The sequence below is a fragment of the Opisthocomus hoazin genome, chromosome 2 (genome assembly GCF_030867145.1).
Source record: "Opisthocomus hoazin isolate bOpiHoa1 chromosome 2, bOpiHoa1.hap1, whole genome shotgun sequence".
Classification (NCBI taxonomy): domain Eukaryota; kingdom Metazoa; phylum Chordata; class Aves; order Opisthocomiformes; family Opisthocomidae; genus Opisthocomus; species Opisthocomus hoazin.
In genome coordinates, this window is record NC_134415.1 from 49728274 (window position 1) to 49747291 (window position 19018).

A 19018-nucleotide genomic window follows, 5' to 3' on the forward strand; every position below is an offset into this window, starting at 1 on the left:
ATTTATTATCTTTAAATGTTTTTAGTATTGATCACCATTAACTGGTTTTAAGTTCTTAACAACAGCTGCTCTTTAACCATATCCTGGGACAGTTGTGATCTAAAAGTAGCTTTTAATCTCTACATCTACACAGTGGGAGACCCCTGTTACAGGAATCATAGAATAATAGAATCATAGAGTGCTTTGGGTTGGAAGAGGCCTTTAGAGATCATCTATCTAGCCCAACCCTGCTGCAGAGAGCCAGGACATCTTCAACTAGCCCGGGTTGCTCAGACGCCTGTCCAACCTGGCCTTGAATGTTTCCAGGGATGGGGCCTCTACTGTCTCTCTGGACAACCTGTTCCAGTGCTTCACCACCCTCACTGTAAAAAATTTCTTCCTTATATCCAGTCTAAATCTGCCCTCCCTTAGTTTAAAGCCATTACCCCTTGTCCTGTCACAACAGGCCTTGCTAAAAAGATTGTCCCCATCTTTCCTATAGGCCCTCTTCAGGTACTGGAAGGCTGCTACAAGGTCTCTCTGCAGCCTTCTCTTCTCCAGGCTGAACAACCCCAACTCTCTCAGCCTTTCCTCACAGGAGAGGTGCTCCAGCCCTCTGATCGTTTTTGTGGCCCTCCTCTGGACCTGCTCCAACAGGTCCATGTCCTTCTTGTGCTGAGGGCTCCAGAGCTGGATGCAAGACTCCAGGTGAGGTCTCACCAGAGTGAAGTAGAGGGGCAGAGTCCCCTCCCTTGACCTACTGGTCGTGCTTCTTTTGATGCAGCCCAGGATATGGTTGGCCTTCTGGGCTGTGAGCGCACATTGTTGGCTCTGTCCAGCCTTTCATCCACCAGTAGCCACAATTCCTTCTCTGCAGGGCTGCTGAATCCCTTCATCCCCCAGCCTGTATTTATAGCGGGGCTTGCCCTGACCCAGATGCAGGACCTTGCACTTGGCCTTGTTGAACCTCATGAGGTTCACACAGGCCCACTGCTCAAGATTGTCCAGGTCCCTCTGGATGGCATCCTGACCATCTGTCGTGTCAGCTGCACCCCCCAGCTTGGTGTCATCTGCAGACTTGCTGAGGGTGCACTCAATCTCGCTGTCCATGTCATTGATGAAGATATTAGATAGCACCGGTCCCAGTACGGACCTCTGAGGGACACCACTCGTCACCAGCATCCATTTGGACATCGCACCATTGACCACTACCCTCTGGCTGCAACCTTCCAACCAATTCCTTAACCACCGAACAGTCCACCCATCAAATCCATATCTAATTTAGAGAGAAGAATGTTGTAAGGGACTGTGTTGAAGGCTTTACAGAAGTCCAGATAGATCACATCCGTAGCTGTTCACTCGTCCACTGATATATTACATTCCACCTGGGCTTTTAAGACGGGAGAGTGGCTAGACAGGGGAATTTGCTAAAAAATTTCTACTTTGTGGTTCGGGGCCGCATAGTCTGAAAAAAATATTAAAATTCCTGGTGTAAAAGCTGACTTAAACTGATGTTTTCACCTGGTTTGAAAGCTAATTTAAATTGATATTTTGTTCTCTAGACTGTACTGAGCTTATGACTGGACCTTTAGTGAAGTTTCTCCAGGAAAATAGTCCCCTGTACCCAATTATGTTGTATATATCCTATCTGTGTACTCTGTCTGTTACTGTAAAATGGCCTTGAAGCTAATTTTACTGTCCAAATGTTTTAATAGTGTCCACATTGTGCCCTATGTAACAAAGTTACATTGCTGACAGCTTTTTAAAAGATTTTAAAAGACTACTGCTATGTAATTTTCCTGGAATATGTATATTTTACGTATGGAGAACTTGCAGATTAAATTGGAGCAAGAATTCAACTCACAAAATGCAGTGTGAAGGATGATGTAGAACTTGAAATTGAAGAGGCGTGCAAAGATCAGATTCACATGGCTTGGATATATGAAAAATATAAGAAGAAAACAAAAGGGACACTTACGTAGAGAGCACGGATACTATACAGAACTCTAAAGTATGTTGCATGTATGTAGTATATCACAGGGAGGCCAGAAGGTTGATTTGATTCATTTGAAGACAATATCCAACAGGAAGCTTCTCAAAAAGAATTTGGCTTTGCTGAGAGACAGGGACTGAGTGCATTTTCTGAGACTAAGTCGTGATCTAGTATTAATTTCTTTAATCCTATGTACAATTAAAAACACTAACTGCACATTATAAAGTACATTAGTGAATAGTTTTGTATTGTATTCAGTGTAATAGAACAGGATTGTGAAACCACATGCTCTCCCTTGAGCAAAGGCTGGTGAAAAAATATCTAGGAAAATACACTGGCAAATACTGAAGATAGTTTAGACTTGCCCAGAGGATTCTGATGCTCTGCTGTGCCTTTTCTTCCTTACATATTCCTTCTCTTACTAAGTAAACAAAATTGTTGTTTGGCAAATACTGTAAAAACTGTCACATTTTGTGAGAACAGTGTACTCGATCTACGTTCTTTGATGTCTTTTATAGATAATCACTACCTACCTTATTCTGCACTAAGTGGACAAAAATACATTTTTAACATAACACTGGCTAGCACATTTTCACTAGAAAGCTATATTTGAAGGCCGCTTTGATGATAAAGACATACATTTTTAACAAGATGGGGATTTTGCATTCAGCCTCTGAGCAAAATCATATGTAGCATTCTTTGTCTTCCCTGCTCCAACATGCCAGAATTCAGTTAGCGTAAATACAAGATGGAGAATGTTAATCAGAAAAAGATAGATCCAGATCTCTGAAGTTACTGCTTTTCTAGTCTGGGACACCTTAAGGTGGCTGGTGTGTTTGAAACACCTGTTTGAAAAAGGCTGCAGCACAGCACTAGGCTGCAGCTGAAAGCGGAGTCTAAAACTCCACTTAGTAGATGCCACTGGTGTGCTGGTGAAGTGTAATCATCTACACCCAACACGCATGGTTAGGAATGAAAAGGAATCGGACCTGCTGCCCCACAAGCACTCCTGATACAGGCTAACTACCAAGAAACCAGGTATATGTTTGTTTTTGATTTTATGCATTTTCTTTCTTCAAAGTGGGGAGAAATCTGGAAGAATTTTCTTCCACTATATTGGCCAGGAGAAGACCTCTCCATATTATTTGGCTATAAACATAAGACCGTGGTTATAAGATTTTTGTATTAAGACTATAGGGATTTCCCTGCACACTGGAACAAGGTGCTTTATGGTGATTTTGCTAGGTACTCTGCAGAATGCCATTTTTTTGAAATATGTAGAATTTAGTTAGATTTTACAGCAGAGCCTGCCATTTTAACATTAAAAGGCTTCTTAACTGAATATACCTGAATGGGGAAACACAGGAAGAACATTTTTTTAATTACAGTGTAGAAATTATAGAATGAAGCTGGACTGGTAGCCTGTGCTCTACAAGTGGGGGAAGAATTCTGTCTCTAGAAGACTTTGAAAAAGATATCTTTGGGGAAAAAAAGCAACCCAAATTCCGCAGAGGTAGAGGATTTATTGTCTCATTATGTAGACAACTAAAATGATATACTACTAATATGATTTAATGATTAAATACAGCTTGTTAAGATTGCAGACATTTTTACAGAAGCAGTGAAGTAAGCTGTGGATCATGTCATCAGCCCTAGATATTAAGTATGCAAATGAATGCATTAAGGAAAGGTTGCTTAAGGAAACTTACTGAAATACTGCTTTGTATATTCTGCTCAGTTTCTTCTTTTATAGTCTCTCATTATACCACTGAAATGACTAATTAGTAAGGTTCACTTTGTAACTGAAAGGTAAAGGAAAAACTTTTCACAATTATGCACTTATTTGAAGGTGCTGTAGTTGTGGAAGAGTATGATCACATGTTTTTACAGACCTGTACAGATACAGATCATCTCTTTTTTTTTTTGTTGTTATCCTTTTAATATTTTACTTTTGGTTTAATTTTCTTGAAATGAATTGGCTACAACGAAAGAAGGTACTGAAGTTTAGACAGATCCATCTCTTTTTTTTTTTTTTTTTAGTGTATTAGTCTGGGACAGTAGAGACTGTATTTATTATCTAAAGGCAACCTGACTTGGTACAGCTATTCTTTGGGCCTTTTATAGTTCAGTTAATATTCCAAACATGAAACAATACAAAAATACACTTAAAGTGCACATGGTACATAATTTAGTGCATCTTTTAAGATTAATTAGTGATTCATAAAATTCAAATGAGTGTTTATGTGCTGTCTTTCACTAGAAGAAACTAGTCTTAAAGTTACTAAAAATACACGTATGTGTAGTTTAACTAAATTATCAGTTCTTGTCCCTAAAGTGGGATCGTTTACCTGGTGTGCAGTATGCCAATATACACACAGAGCAGAGGTATTGTCTTTATTGTATATTTGTGCAGATATCGGTGCTAGGTGATAGTTCTACAAAGCTAGCTCACCGCTTAGCAGAATCACAAGGACTGTATACTCTTACAAAAACAAAGAAATTGCTCATTACATTCCAATTGGTTCATTGCATTACACACTTATCTTAGAGGTATACTCCTTCCCTGCTTAACTACGCATGCTCACAAGCTGGGGGGGGTGCAGCCTTTCTGGTTCTGAATTGAGTCAGTGGTCATGTTCTCCCCCTGCTGCCTTTACCCTTTTGTTAGTTACCCTAGATACTTGTTAACTTCATGCTTCTTCGGCAGTCATCCAGCTTTTGGCGCCTTCTGGGCTGGATGTTCCCCTTTTATCAGTCTGTTAGCTCCTCTTCAAAGGCATAGTTGTTAGTAAGGCATACATTGTTTATACAAAGTAGTGAGGCCTAAATTAAACAATGTCACTATGACCTAAGCATTTCTGCCCTGTATCGTTACAACCTGAGCATCACTATGCTTTGAATATTTCTGTCTGATATCACAATCATGAATCAAGCATAATTTGTCATTCTTTTTCAGTGGACTTGTTTCTCCTTAGGGTATCATATGATTATGGTGCATTTTGTGGTATAAAGTAAGTTGTTGAATTCAGAACTTTGTGTACAAGTCAGAAAGTTCTGTAAATGGTAGAGGTATAGAAAGTCTATAGAATTTTCTAGAAGATTGTTAGTATGTGACTGTTATCTTTTAAGAATGTGTTCAAATTGCTAAATGTGCTGATTGAACTGTTTTACAGGAGTTTCTGAGAGACATCTTCAATCTTCTGTTCTTGCTGCCAAGTTTGAAAGACAGACAACAGCCGAAGTGCAAGTCGCATTCTTCAAGGGCTGCTGCCTATGACTTGTTAGTAGAAATGGTAAAGGGGTCTGTGGAAAACTACAGGCTGCTCCACAACTGGGTTATGGCACAACATATGCAGTGTAAGAACCTTTATTCATATATAGCTTTTGAGTATTTTATGGAAAACTAGTCCATCTGCATTTTCTGTTCATTTTGGTTTTGTTTTGAATTTTTGGATTTATAAAGTTCAGTAAAGAAAATAGGAGTGTACTTGTAATATGGACTCCAATTTTGAAGACTGCGTGTTTACGATGGGGATGGCTAACCCCCATTGTGAACAGTACTGCAGTCATGGAGTTTGCATTTCCTCCTGAAACACATCAGAATTGTCTGCATTTAATGACTTTCTAAAAATAATAATCTATTAAGAATGCAGAATATTTTTAGACTTAAACTGAATAGTCCCACTTTCTAAAAGTAGTAACGAAGTAAAACATTGTTGCTGCTAACACTGCTCTTAAAATTCCACTTTGTAGCTCAGCTTATCCACCATCACTTGTGGTAGTGTCACAGCGCAGATGTAGGCATCTTTTGCTCACCTAGCAAATGAGTGGATTCAATCCCATGTATAATTTTTAGGTTACGTGTTCTTAAATATGAGTTATTTAAAGTATGTTGTCCTGTTAAATGACACCAACGTATAGATAACATCGTTAGAGTAGATTTTACATGTTTCATTGGCTTGTGCTGGATTTTAATTTCTGTTCTCCCTTTCTAACGTGAAGAAACGCAGTACGTTTATACGTGAGGTGCTATAGATGTATTCGCTATTAATAGCACTGTCATGTTTTCAAAGTCTCTTATATCTTTGTAGTTGACTTCAGTCTGTACCCAGATGACTGCGTACAGTGCTAATACAATTTTGTTATGCCCCTTGGCTTTCATGCTTCTGTGTTTTGGAAACACAATTTCTCTGTATAATATGTAAATTACCAAAATTTGAAGTTAGTTAATATTTTATCTTTGATTTGCAAATTCTCATTATGCATTTTTAGCTTGATACATTTCCTTTCACATGCCAAGTTTAAATTCCTGTAACCTGAGGATCTGTAATTCATGATAATCTATGGAACTGATTACAATTCAGGAAGCAAAAAAGGAATCTGATCATAACAATGTTTTGTGTACTGTACTCATATGCCTGGGGCCTTCTAAAAAGCTTCCAAAGTCTCCTAAGTTCAGGAAAAATATTATGAAGAATATACTTTATGAAAATATTAGGTATTTCTCTTGGCTGTGAGTGTGTCTTCTGCTGCTGTGGTTGTCTATCTCTCCAGGCACAATCATTCTTTTTTTACAGCTAGTATTTTTCTCACTCCCAGTAGTTCTCTAGGTGCTGAAGTTTCCATAACGTTTACCACAGTTGTTACTTTCTTCCAAATACTCTTCTCTAGATTGTTTATTTCTTCCTGAGTTCTCCAGAGCCATCTGGTCTGTGCTTCTGCTCCATATTCAGTATATCTCAGTTTCATGAATGTTAATTTTATGACAGCTGGCAGCGTGCCATTGTCTTTTTCTGATGTGCAGCTGACACAGGACTTCTGATACCTATTTTGTTTAAAGTCTTGTTATTCCATTGATGTGATCCAAAGATTCGTAAAACTTGATTTTTCCACTTTGCTTATCTCTGTAATCTGATAAATCTTTAAAAATCTTAGCCTGAGGCATGTGTCTCTGTTCTTAGGAGAAATATTAAGGAAAACATTATAAATGTCCATCCTGTCTTTGTTTTTAGCATTTTAGTTTTGTGGTGCGTTGGAGAAATCTTCGAGCATGCCACTTGTATAGTTGTCCTCTAGTGTCACCAATTACTGTCTATGCTATTCTACCATTTTTTCTCACACTTTGAACTGATTGAAGCCAAGAATGCTCCTAAGAGATAGCTTTAATTTAATGCAGCAAAATTAAGTAAAATTTTCAACAGAAGACATCTTATTAAAGGAGATCTAGTACATTTTCCTTGGGAAAAAAAGAAATGGGATTCTAATTAAAAATTATGTTACTAAGATTCTGTTTTGGTAGTCATATTAAAATGTACAACTGTATACTGTTCTTCAGATTTATACTAGTATTGAATAATGTGAAGTAGTTGTAGTGAAGTTTTAACTGCAGCAGCATTTTTCTTTAAATTTTCCACAAATGTAGCTCCCTTCATTGATGGATGAAAGAAGAGAAGTGCTTGCATGCTTTTTTCTACTTCACGGATACAGTGTTTTTAGCTGAACTTCATGCATTTTCAGCAAATGATACTGTAGGAAATGAACTGCAAGTACCTGATGACAGCTGACTTTTCTCCTCACTTTTCTCAACAAGGAGGGCTAACAATTAATACAGACGCTGATCTTACTGAACAAGGGATTTAGATATCCTCTGTTGTTCATAAAATTTCTTGTAGTGTTTTGGAGTTTTGCTTTCTTTAAAGACAAAGACTAGTAAAAGCATTCAGTTAGAAGGAGGGAAACTAAGGTAGTGTCCAATGTTACATTTTGAGCAGAAGCATGATCAGAAGCTGGAATATAGAGGAATGCACGGTCATTTGAAGAGGAAGAAGTTTAGTTTTATTTTGCTTAAAGTAGAATGTGAATATTGCAATTTTGATTACAAGTTTCCCTATCTCTTTCTGAGAAAAGGCTGATTCCTATAATGACAGTGAGGAATAAAGAAGATAGACATAAATGAGGCTCAGATTTACCTTTCTAGTTAAAATCCATATGGAAGAAAGAAAGCTTTTATTATGAAAATTAAGACAGTTGCTTAAAAATCTGAGGGTGGAGAAAACAGGATCTGCCTGAGAAAGTCCTTGCCAAATTTCTGAAAGGCCTTTGTCAGATTGAGGGAGAAGGAAGATACTCCCAACTGTTCTCATGAAGTATAAAGAAGTAATCTGATTTCTTTGTAATTACAACTTGATGAGCTTATAAGCAGAGTGATAGATGCTGAGTCCTTACATCAGAAAGGGTGAACTAAGATGCGGCAATTTAAGGATTTCAGTTGAGGTGGGGAATTCTGTGGTGTTCTGCCATGCCAATTACTCTCTTTAGGAGGTTAAATGTGGAGGAGAGCTTTGTTTCAACTGACCAATGAGCCCAATGTAACCAGGTAACATAAGCTCACGCAACAGATTTGTTGGAACAGGAGAATTAAAACACTTTCCTTCTCTCTCTTGTTTTGATGCCAATGCCAAAATGAGGATTGCAACAATTACTTGTTGCGCAGCAGAACGTCTTGTGGGTCTGGTCTTGGAGATGTCAGGATCTGTTCAGAGGATTCCAAATAGTTTCCTGAATTTATAGCTGGTAGTATGAATTGAGAAGAATCCTTAATGAGCCTTTAATCTTTGACAAAAGAACTAAGGATTTAAAATTTAAATCTTGACCCCACGTAGCTTTTGTGGATTGTAAAACAAATCCAGACTACTTTTTTGCCTTTTTTTATATATCTGAACATATGCTTTAATGGAGGTGCTGCCTTATTTGTAGGACACTTTACCTTTTTGGAGAACGATATTCTTGGGGATGAATAGCAAAGCTAGATGCATTGCAAGTTTTTGTGTCAAACTTCTTGCATACAAAGGAAGACAGACTGCAGTGAATTTCTTTGGACACCGGATTAGTTTCTCTGTAATTTAGTGCTTGTGTCACCTAGTTGCCTCTGCAGCTCAAATGATTAATTCCCCATTTGATTCTTCTGCGTGGGATGCTAGAAACAAAAGCCTGTCAGTGCCTAGAAGCAGTACTAATCACTTACAAACAGTTTGTCTAGTCTGGTTACCATTTTTTTGACTGGCAGAAGAGGAGGACTTTCCCATTCTTCCAATTTCTTGGCAGCCATATCAGAACAAGGCTTATTAGGAAGGGTCTGTCAGACTTGCCTAGCTTGTCTAGTGCCGTGCTGTGTAAGAAACAGATTGCTATATCTGCTATGAAGTATGGAATAATAGAAAACTTACAGGAAAATAAAATGTCTTTTCAGTCTGATTCTCTTGGCAATTCACTTCTCGATTACCCCTGTTTTTCTTGTAGATTGCAAATTCCTTTGGTATATATGGCTTTGAAGTGCAATAAAAACCATTCTTTCTCATCAAAACTGTTCCCAAGTTTATTCAAGCTAGTGTATAGCCAAGCACTTTATTTCACTGCACTTTTGTGTCTTATCTCTGATAAACATCTATCTGTCTTTTTGTACTGATCAAAAAGATCTTTTGTTAGCCTGGTATCCAATATAGTAGAAGCCATTCTGAATCCAGCTTCTCTTCTGAAGAGAAAAGTCTTGCTTTATGTGTGGTTATCTCTGATACCAAATCTGTGTTTTGTTAGGTGAAGGGAAGGCTCCCTAATTTGAGTCTCTGGGTGCAGAGGCTGTTTTGCTTTCTTTCAGTGTGACATAGGGGTGTCTGGGAATGGGTAGTTGAAACTATGAGTAATTTTTGTGCTGGGGGAATGACTGGTGTACGTTTTGGAGCTTGAAGTGTTGTATGTTATCAGTTATTAAGTATGCTTTCAGTGGTTTAGGTAGTGCAAGTGTTGTGAGAGAGCTGTCATTGGCTTGTGTGACAAAAAAAAAACTTATGCATGAAGAAAACCACATAGCAGCCAATGTTTAGAATTTATGGATGTTCTTGACAATGAAAACATAATGTGGTTTTACCAAACTGTAGTTTAAAGGTAGAGGCTGGAAGACCATTACTACGTGTAATACTGCCACTAGAACAAGTGTAAGAGATGATGCTTGCCATGAATAATGCTTTGGAGAGCACAGCAGATTGCTTGCAGCCCAAAGTAGTGGGGCATCTAGAAAGGCTTGCTGCAGTATCGAAGTGATTTTCCTTATGGTACCTATAGTGCATTTTCTTAAAGAGCAGGTACAGTCTGGGTCATGTCTGTACATGCAGAATGCATAAATAGGATGCATGTTATTAATATAAGCATAAAGCTTTTATATCTCATTAAATTGTACTTTGAATTGATTTTTTTTGGCATGTGTGATACATATTTTTTACAGCTTCCCATGCGCCTTACAAGTGGGATTATTGGCCACATGATGATGTTCGTGCTGAATGTAGATTTGTGGGTCTAACTAATCTTGGAGCAACATGTTATTTGGCATCCACTATTCAGCAACTGTACATGATACCAGAAGCTAGACAAGCAATCTTTACTGCAAAGGTATGCTTTGGGGTCTTATGTTCCTTGTGTGGATTTTTGTAGGAGTTTAAATTTAAAATCAGTGCAAATGCTGATCAAGTATAGACTTTCTGTAGACTGTAGATCAGGACTTTTGTTTGCTTTTTGTTCAGTTGGATTCCTTTGCTGATGTCCGAAGTGCATAGGTTTGGGGGTTTTTTAAATCTATTTGTAATGTAGTAGGTTCTGAAGGTGGCATTGTAATAGAAAGTGTTCTCAGACTCATACTTCTGTTGCTATCAACTAGATTTATTCAAGTTTGGTTTCACATGAATTGTCCGTTGTTTCTTAGCTTCTAATTTGTCATTTTGTTAGGATAAATGTCATCCTTCTTGAATGTTTGTAAAGTCCCAGAGCATATATCTTATGCTACCAGAAGTGCAGCAAGTCCTGTAAATTATTATACATTGGTTAACTTCCAGAAGTATATTATTAATTCTAGCTGTTTATTGTAAAAGAGAAAGCTTCATTTTGGTCCCTGACATCAACAGGGCATATATAATGTGTGAAACAACGTAATTGGCAGTGACGTCATCATTTTTTGTTATCATGAAGTTATTGTCGCTTAACTTCATCTAGAATTAGCCATTTATAAATAAAAATAATATAAAAGAGGGACGCTGCTGGTCTGCATGTGAAATGCATTATATAGAGGGTTGATCAGAACTCCCACAACATCTATAAATTGAAAAAATTATTCTAAAATTACTGTGGTCTTTTGTAATACCTACCCAAAAGCTCCTACCTGTAGTAAATTTTCATAAAACAGTAATTTTTTGACTTTTGTTTAATGTTGACATGCCAAAGACAAGTAGGTAGTCCTTTATATATGTGTAAAATAGTGTACTGTGTTTTCTTGTACACAATCATTTTTCTTAATTGTCCATAATGAAGTGGTGTTTTTTTAATCTAAAAAGATCATTGTTTCATCTTTTTAAGGGCTGTTTTTGCAAAGTTATACACAAAAAGATAAAGTGTTCTTTTATTAATTTCTTTTAGTATTCAGAAGATATGAAACACAAGACTACTCTACTAGAACTCCAGAAAATGTTTACATACTTAATGGTAGGTGCGAAAGAGGATATTTTACAAAGTATCCTGTTTTCCTAAAAAGAAGGAAAAAAGCAAGGAAAATATAGTTACCATTCTATATGTAAATTCTTGGAAGCTTAAGTCCATTGTGCCAGAGTTCTGTAAATGAATGTCTTAACTGAAATAGCTTTTACCCACTTTAAAGCTGTTACTCAGCAAATCAGTTAAGCAAACATTGGTATAATAGTTTTCATGAAGAGGCAGTGTAAATCCTAATGTAAGATAGGGTTTAATATTGGGCACTGACTATAATGAGCAAGCACTAGCTCTAAAACGATAGTTATTGTCTGCTGTGTTCTTAAAAAAATATTATTGAAGTGAATATACGGGAAAATCCTTCATTTATTTAATACTTTTACCACCAGCATGTTAATGCTAAGGTGAACACAGGATGTTTACCATAGCTATGGGAATTCAGTTACGAATGAGTTACAAGTTTGAAAATCAAGTGTTCTTTTAAGTTACAGTCATGGTGTAGCTGGGTGTCAGGACTGTGCCCTGTATGGACACCCTGTGCACTTACATGGCTAATCTCTGAGTGGTCCAGGAGCTCCCTGGCCAGACAATGGAGCGGCTTGAGACAATGAACCAATTTGAAACTGGGTAATTGACTGTACCTTCTCAAGGAAGTATTTGACTGATTGTTACAGGAGCCCTCCAGTAAGGAATCTGGGACAGTTCTACTATTGCCTCTGATGTATCTAGTCCAATTTCCAAATTGACTTTTGTAAATGGTTGAGAGAAACTGTTCCTGCAGAAATGGTCGCGTAGGACAGTCTTTTGTATGGATTTAAGATATTTAAGAGATACTTTGTATGTAGTTAAGGTGAATCAATAGTAATGAATTACAGAGGTGCTGGTGAGGTCACATAGGAATGTTAGCAGCTGGATTATAAGTATTTAGCAAAATAGTGATTTGAGGAGTCTCTCCAGATCTAACTCAAGATACCACTGCAAGGACCCTAGGCGCAGACTTCCATTGCCACCAAATACCAACTGACTGCCCTGTTACGGTGTTTTGATTCCATATGTGAACACCATGTCAAGATCCCAATAAATTATTTTTTCTGTTTAACAAATGCTCTACTATGAATGTCTGTCGAACACCGTTGTCATTCATCTTGTTTCACATAGACTTCAAGGTAAAGGGTTCTGAGCTTGATACTTTGTTTAATCATGGAACAATTTGTTTACCCCAGTTACCCTGGGGTTAAAATAAAATACTTTATTTTTGTTCATTGCATGGTCCACGGTCCAGTGTTTCAAAGGTTAATCTGTTGAAGTAAAGCATTAAAAAGCAACTAAAAATTTCAAAATTCCAGAGCCTGAGTAACAAAATTGAGGCAGTTTCCAGGTGTTCACTGTTCTTAAAATATTGAAGCATTTCTGAAATATTGAAATAATGAAAAAAGAAAGCTGAGGAGAGCTGAGTGCTTTCGTTCTTGGCACTGGCTTTTGTGAAAGAAATTCATAACCACTTTGAAGACAAATAGAGGAAAGGAATTTACGCATGTAATGCCTACCATGAATCATAGAGAAATGTATATATATTTACATAAGCATAAAATATTAAAGGAACATAAAGTCATATGAAGATTTACCATTATTAAAACCTTGAAGAAAGACTTTATTCCAAAAAAGATACTATTTACAGGAAGCACCATCTTGCCACACACCCTTAAAAGAAAATAGTATGTATATCGTTGTTTACAAGAACGAAGTTCCTTCCGCTGTGAATAAGTTCTGCATTCCCAGTGTGCAAGGCAGTGGAATGGGAGATGTATTCTAAAGAACTGCTTTATACTGCAGATTCTTTTCTCTGACTGAACACATGCAGTGGAGAACTAGATGACACGGTTTTATACGACAGAGAAATCTGAATGAGAATTAAGTACTTGTCAAGATTTAAGTCAGTAATGTTCAGAAATACATAAATACATATGATGTTCCTCATACTGTATTTTGTATGTGAGCAGATATGCTGAAACTGGATGTGTCACATCTTCAGCTAAGTTCTTTTAATGTTTCGTTCTGCTAAGTATGTATTAAATATTATATAATAATGTTTTAAATTATATTTTAATACGTAATATCATAATAATGATAATCAGTTAGTTAAAAACTGCTTTACATTTCATCAGAAGCACTTAAGCACTTAAACACCTTTGTTGCCTAACTGGCATATGGAGGTACTGTGTGTAAAATTATGTCCATACATAGACATTCACATACGTATGTTCAGAATATCTGTGTAATTTAAAAATACAAGATATGTGTTGATTTGTTTGCTTGATTTTTTTACCTAAAGGAAAGTGAATGTAAGGCATACAATCCAAGGCCTTTCTGTAAAACCTATACCATGGATAAGCAGCCACTGAACACTGGAGAGCAGAAAGACATGACTGAATTCTTCACTGACTTAATAACAAAAATAGAAGAAATGTCTCCAGAACTGGTGAGTTATTAAGAGGGAGCAAGAGGGAGCTTGAAAACTTTGGAATTTTCTCAAATTTCCTTGACAGAATTTATTAATTCATTCACAGAAAAATACAGTGAAAAGTTTGTTTGGAGGTGTTATCACAAACAATGTTGTTTCTTTGGTAAGTATTCTTTCCTTATCCTTATCTTTTTAAGTTTGGGGTTTTTTTTAACTTCTCAAAACAGTTATTTCATTGCTTTTCTCTTTCATGGCTGTGATTTAGGACTGTGAGCATGTAAGTCAGACTGCTGAAGAGTTCTATACAGTAAGATGCCAGGTGGCAGATATGAAGAATATTTATGTAAGTAATGCCAGGCTGAGACGTAGCATAGATCACTATTATAAATGGGTGCAGTAAAGTATAAAAGACTGTACCATACGCTATTGAATATGTTGATGCTTTCTGTATCTGTACTGTAGTTTTGGTGTATTTTTAGATTGATATTACTAGGTAATTTGATTGAATCGTTTCATCTTTTCAATGCAACATGCTATCAGCTGGTGCCATTTGGAATTGACTAAAGACTGTGTTACAGTCAGTAATCACTTTCTGCCTTCTGTGTTTTAAAAATGCTATGGCCAGGTTTTATAGGAGAAAATTGTAAATGTCAAAAGATTTGATAGCTGCATGTACTATTGCTTATTAAGATAATTCAAAACTTACACCAAAATAATTCTCAGGTTTTCAAGTTTTTTAAACAACTATTAATCCACATGCTTGGAATTTTAATTTAAAGCTCTTGAATTCTTTGGGACAGCTTGGAATATTGAGTACCATTTTTCTGAATTGGTTCTTTAATTTCGTGTTTGCGTTAGGAACTGGTTTTGCTGTCAGACTCTTCTCCTAGTGCAGGTGCATGCTCTTTTTGCAAACTTTTTGGTGTCTTTGACCACCTTTACTTTCACAACTTATGGAAATATTAATTAAACTCACTGCAAGATTGAAAGAGAGGAGTTTGTAAAGCAGGCTGTGCAAACACAAGATACAAATATCCAAGATAAATGTAAACTCCTTTTTGTTGTTGTTTTTGTTTGTTTATTGTATATAGGAATCTCTTGATGAAGTAACTATTAAAGATACCTTGGAAGGTGACAACATGTATACATGTTCTCATTGTGGGAAGAAAGTGCGGGCTGAAAAAAGGTATGATTAAGAGAACTAAACATTCCTAATGTTTCTTTTTAGTAAATTACTGAAAATACTATTTGAATTAGAATAATCTTTTAGATTAAACAAGACAGTGGTTTCATTCCATTTGCTACTGTGTTATGCCTATGAGGATGTAGTCCTGGTGCAAATGAGCACGTAACTAATCACAGAATCACAGAATGGTAGGGGTTGGAAGGGACCTCTGTGGGTCATCTAGTCCAACCCTCCTGCCGAAGCAGGGTCACCTACAGTAGGCTGCACAGGACCTTGTCCAGGCGGGTCTTGAATATCTCCAGAGAAGGAGACTCCACAACCTCCCTGGGCAGCCTGTTCCAGTGCTCCATCACCCTCAGAGGGAAGAAGTTCTTCCTCATGTTCAGACGGAACTTCCTGTGCTTTGGTTTGTGCCCATTGCCCCTTGTCCTGTCGCTGGGCACCACTGAAAAGAGCTTGGCTCCATCCTCCTGACACCCACCCTTAAGATACTTGTAAGCATATATTAGGTCCCCTCGCGGCCTTCTCTTCTTCAGGCTGAACAAGCCCAGCTCCCTCAGCCTCTCCCCACAGGAGAGATGTTCCAGTCCCCTCATCATCCTTGTAGCCCTCCGGTGGACTCTCTCCAGTAGCTCCTCATCTTTCTTGGACTGGGGAGCCCAGAACTGGACACAGTACTCCAGATGAGGCCTCACTTGGGCAGTGTAGAGGGGAAGGAGAACTTCCCTTGACCTGCTGGCCACACTCCTCCTAATGCACCCCAGAATGCCATTGGCCTTCTTGGCAGCCAGGGCACACTGCTGGCTCATGGTTAACCTGTCGTCCACCAGGACACCCAGGTCCCTCTCCGCAGAGCTGCTCTCTAGCGGGTCCACCCCAAGCCTGTAGTGGTGCATGGGGTTGTTCCTCCCCAGGTGCAGGACCCTGCATTTGCCTTTGTCGAACCTCATCAGGTTCCTCTCTGCCCAACTTTCCAGCCTGTCCAGGTCACGCTGAATGGCAGCACAGCCTTCTGGTGTATCTACCACACCTCCCAGCTTGGTGTCATCAGCAAACTTGCTGAGGGTACATTCTAACTCTTCATCCAGGTTGTTGATGAAGAAGTTAAACAAGGCTGGGCCCAGTACTGACCCCTGGGGGACACCACTAGTTGCCAGCCTCCAACTAGACTCAGCGCCGCTGACGACACCCCTCTGAGCTCTGCCATTCAGCCAGTTCTCAATCCACCTCACCAACCGCTCATCCAGCCCATACTTCTTGAGCTTCCCTATGAGGATATCATGGGAGACTGTGTCGAAAGCCTTGCTGAAGTCTAGGTAGGCAACATCCACAGCTCTCCCTTCATCTACCCAGCCAGTCATGTCATTGTAGAAAGCTATCAGATTGGTCAGGCATGATTTCCCCTTGATGAATCTGTGCTGACTACTCCTGATAACCTTCTTTTCCTCCACTTGCTTGCTGGTGACCTCCAGGATGAGCTGCTCCATCACCTTTCCCGGGATGGAGGTGAGGCTGACCGGCCTGTAGTTCCCTGGGTTCTCCTTCTTGCCCTTTTTGAAGATTGGAGTGACAGTGGCCTTTCTCCAGTCCTTGGGCACCTCTCCTGTCCTCCAGGACCTCTCAAAGATGATGGAGAGTGGCTCAGCAATGACATCCGCCAGCTCCCTCAGCACTCATGGGTGCATTCCATCGGGGCCCGTGGATTTGTGGACGTCCGGATCGCTTAAGTGATCCCTCACACAGTCCTCCTCAACCAAGGGAAAGTCATCCTCTCTGTAGGCTTCCTGTCTTACCTCCAGGGCCTGGGATTCCTGAGGGCCTGCCTTGGCACTGAAGACTGAAGCAAAGAAGGCATTCAGTAGCTCTGCCTTCTCTGCACCCTCCGTCACCAGGACACCCACCTCATTCAGCAGCGGCCCCACATTGTCCCTAGCCTTCCTTTTGCTGCTGATGTAGTTGAAGAAGCCCTTCTTGTTGTCCTTGACATCCCTTGCCAGCTTCAATTCCAGGTGGGCTTTGGCCTTCCTCGTCGCATCCCTGCATGCTCTGATCACATTTCTGTACTCTTCCCAAGTGGCCTGTCCCTCTTTTCACATTCCATGGACCTTTCTCTTCCACCTGAGCTCTGCTAGAAGTTCCTTGTTCAACCATGCAGGTCTCCTGCCTCCTTTGCTTGATTTCTTTCTCAGGGGAATGCACCGCTCCTGAGCATGGAGGAAGTGACATTTAAAGAGTGACCAGCACTCTTGGACCCCCCTGCCTTCGAGAGCCCTGGCCCACGGGATTCCTCCCAGTAGCTCCTTGAAGAGGGCAAAGTTAGCCCTCCTGAGGTCCAAGGTTTTGATCCTGCTTATCACCCTGCTTCCTCCACGCAGGATCCTGAACTCAAACATGTCATGGTCACTGCAGCTGAGTCTACCTCCAACCTTCACATCCTCCACCAGCCCCTCCTTGTTTGTTAATACAAGGTCCAGCAGCGCGCCTTTCCTTGTTGGTTCCTCCACCACTTGCATCAGAAAGTTATCATTGATGCTGTGCAGGAACCTCCTGGATTGCGCCTGCCTAGCTGTATGGTCTTCCCAGCTGATGTCAGGGTGGTTGAAGACCCCCATGAGAACCAGGGCCTGTGACTGTGAGGCTGCTTGCAGCTGCCTGTAGAAGGCCTCATCCACTTCCTCCTCCTGGTCAGGTGGCCTGTAGCACACACCCACCGTAATGTCACCCGTATGTGCCTGTCCCTTAATTCTAACCCACAAGCTCTCAGCTTGTTCCTCATCTGCCCCCAGGCCAAGCTCAATGCATTCCAGTTGCTCCCTCACATACAGACCAACTCCACCACCTCTCCTTGTTGGCCTGTCTTTCCTAAAGAGTCTGTAGCCATCCATGACAGCATGCCAGTCGTGCGAGTTGTCCCACCACGTTTCTGTGATGGCGACCAAGTCATAGCCGTCCTGCTGTATAATGGCTTCCAGCTCCTCCTGTTTATTGCCCATGCTACGTGCGTTGCTATAGACACACTTGAGCTGGGGTGTCGATCTCACCCCCGACCCTGGCACGCCAAGCCTGGGCTCATCCCTGGTGAGCTGGACAATGTCCCCTTCTCCCTTCCAACCTAGTTTAAAGCCCTCTCAATGAGCCCCACCAGCTCGTGGCCAAGAATCCTTTTACCCCTTTGAGATAGCTGCGATCCACCTGTCGCCAGCAGGCCCGGTGCTGTGTACACCTCCCCATGATCAAAGAAGCCAAAATTTGACCGATGGCACCAGTCCCTGAGCCACCTGTTAACCAGGTGAGTTTTCCTGCCCCTTTCAGTGCTGTTCCCTGCCACTGATGGGATGGAGGAAAACACCACCTGCGCCCTGATCCCTCAACCAGTCGCCCCAGTGCCCTGAAGTCCCTTTTGATGGCCTTGGGACTTCTCTCTGCTATCTCATCCCCGCCAACCTGCATTACCAAGAGGGGGTAATAATCAGAAGGCCGCACCAGACCAGGGAGTTTCTTCGCAACATCCCTAACCCGGGCCCCAGGGAGGCAGCAGACTTCCCTGTGGGATGGGTCTGGTTGGCAGATCGGGCCCTCTGTTCCCCTCAGAAGGGAATCACCTATGACAATTACCCTCCTTTTTTTCTTAGCCGAGGCAGTCGCAATACGTGGGCTGACTGACTCGTCCTGGGCAACCCCCTGGATGCAGCTTCACCTTCCCCCACATCCTCTGTGGCCAGTCCCTCACATTCCAGAGCCTGTTGCTTAAGGGCAACTGGGCAGGTGAGGGAGGCCGGGAGGGGATTCGCTTGCCACCCCGAGCAGGGACCCGTTTCCATTCCCCCCCATCTCGTAGGTCCCCTCTTTCTGCTCGGTGGCAAGAGGGTAG

At 40.4% G+C, this 19018-nt stretch overlaps 1 protein-coding gene across 5 annotated transcripts in view; it reads left to right on the forward strand.

Moving 5' to 3' along the window:
* The window catches only part of USP34 (ubiquitin specific peptidase 34), a 147518-nt gene that overhangs the window by 89523 nt on the left and 38977 nt on the right, over positions 1 to 19018 (forward strand). For all 5 annotated transcript variants that reach the window (XM_075413537.1, XM_075413541.1, XM_075413540.1 and 2 more), the window contains exons 42-48: positions 5146 to 5329; positions 10251 to 10414; positions 11432 to 11497; positions 13833 to 13979; positions 14068 to 14124; positions 14227 to 14304; positions 15053 to 15147. In XM_075413537.1, coding sequence (XP_075269652.1) covers positions 5146 to 5329; positions 10251 to 10414; positions 11432 to 11497; positions 13833 to 13979; positions 14068 to 14124; positions 14227 to 14304; positions 15053 to 15147 — 791 coding nt within the window. The remainder of the gene's footprint in view (positions 1 to 5145; positions 5330 to 10250; positions 10415 to 11431; positions 11498 to 13832; positions 13980 to 14067; positions 14125 to 14226; positions 14305 to 15052; positions 15148 to 19018) is intronic.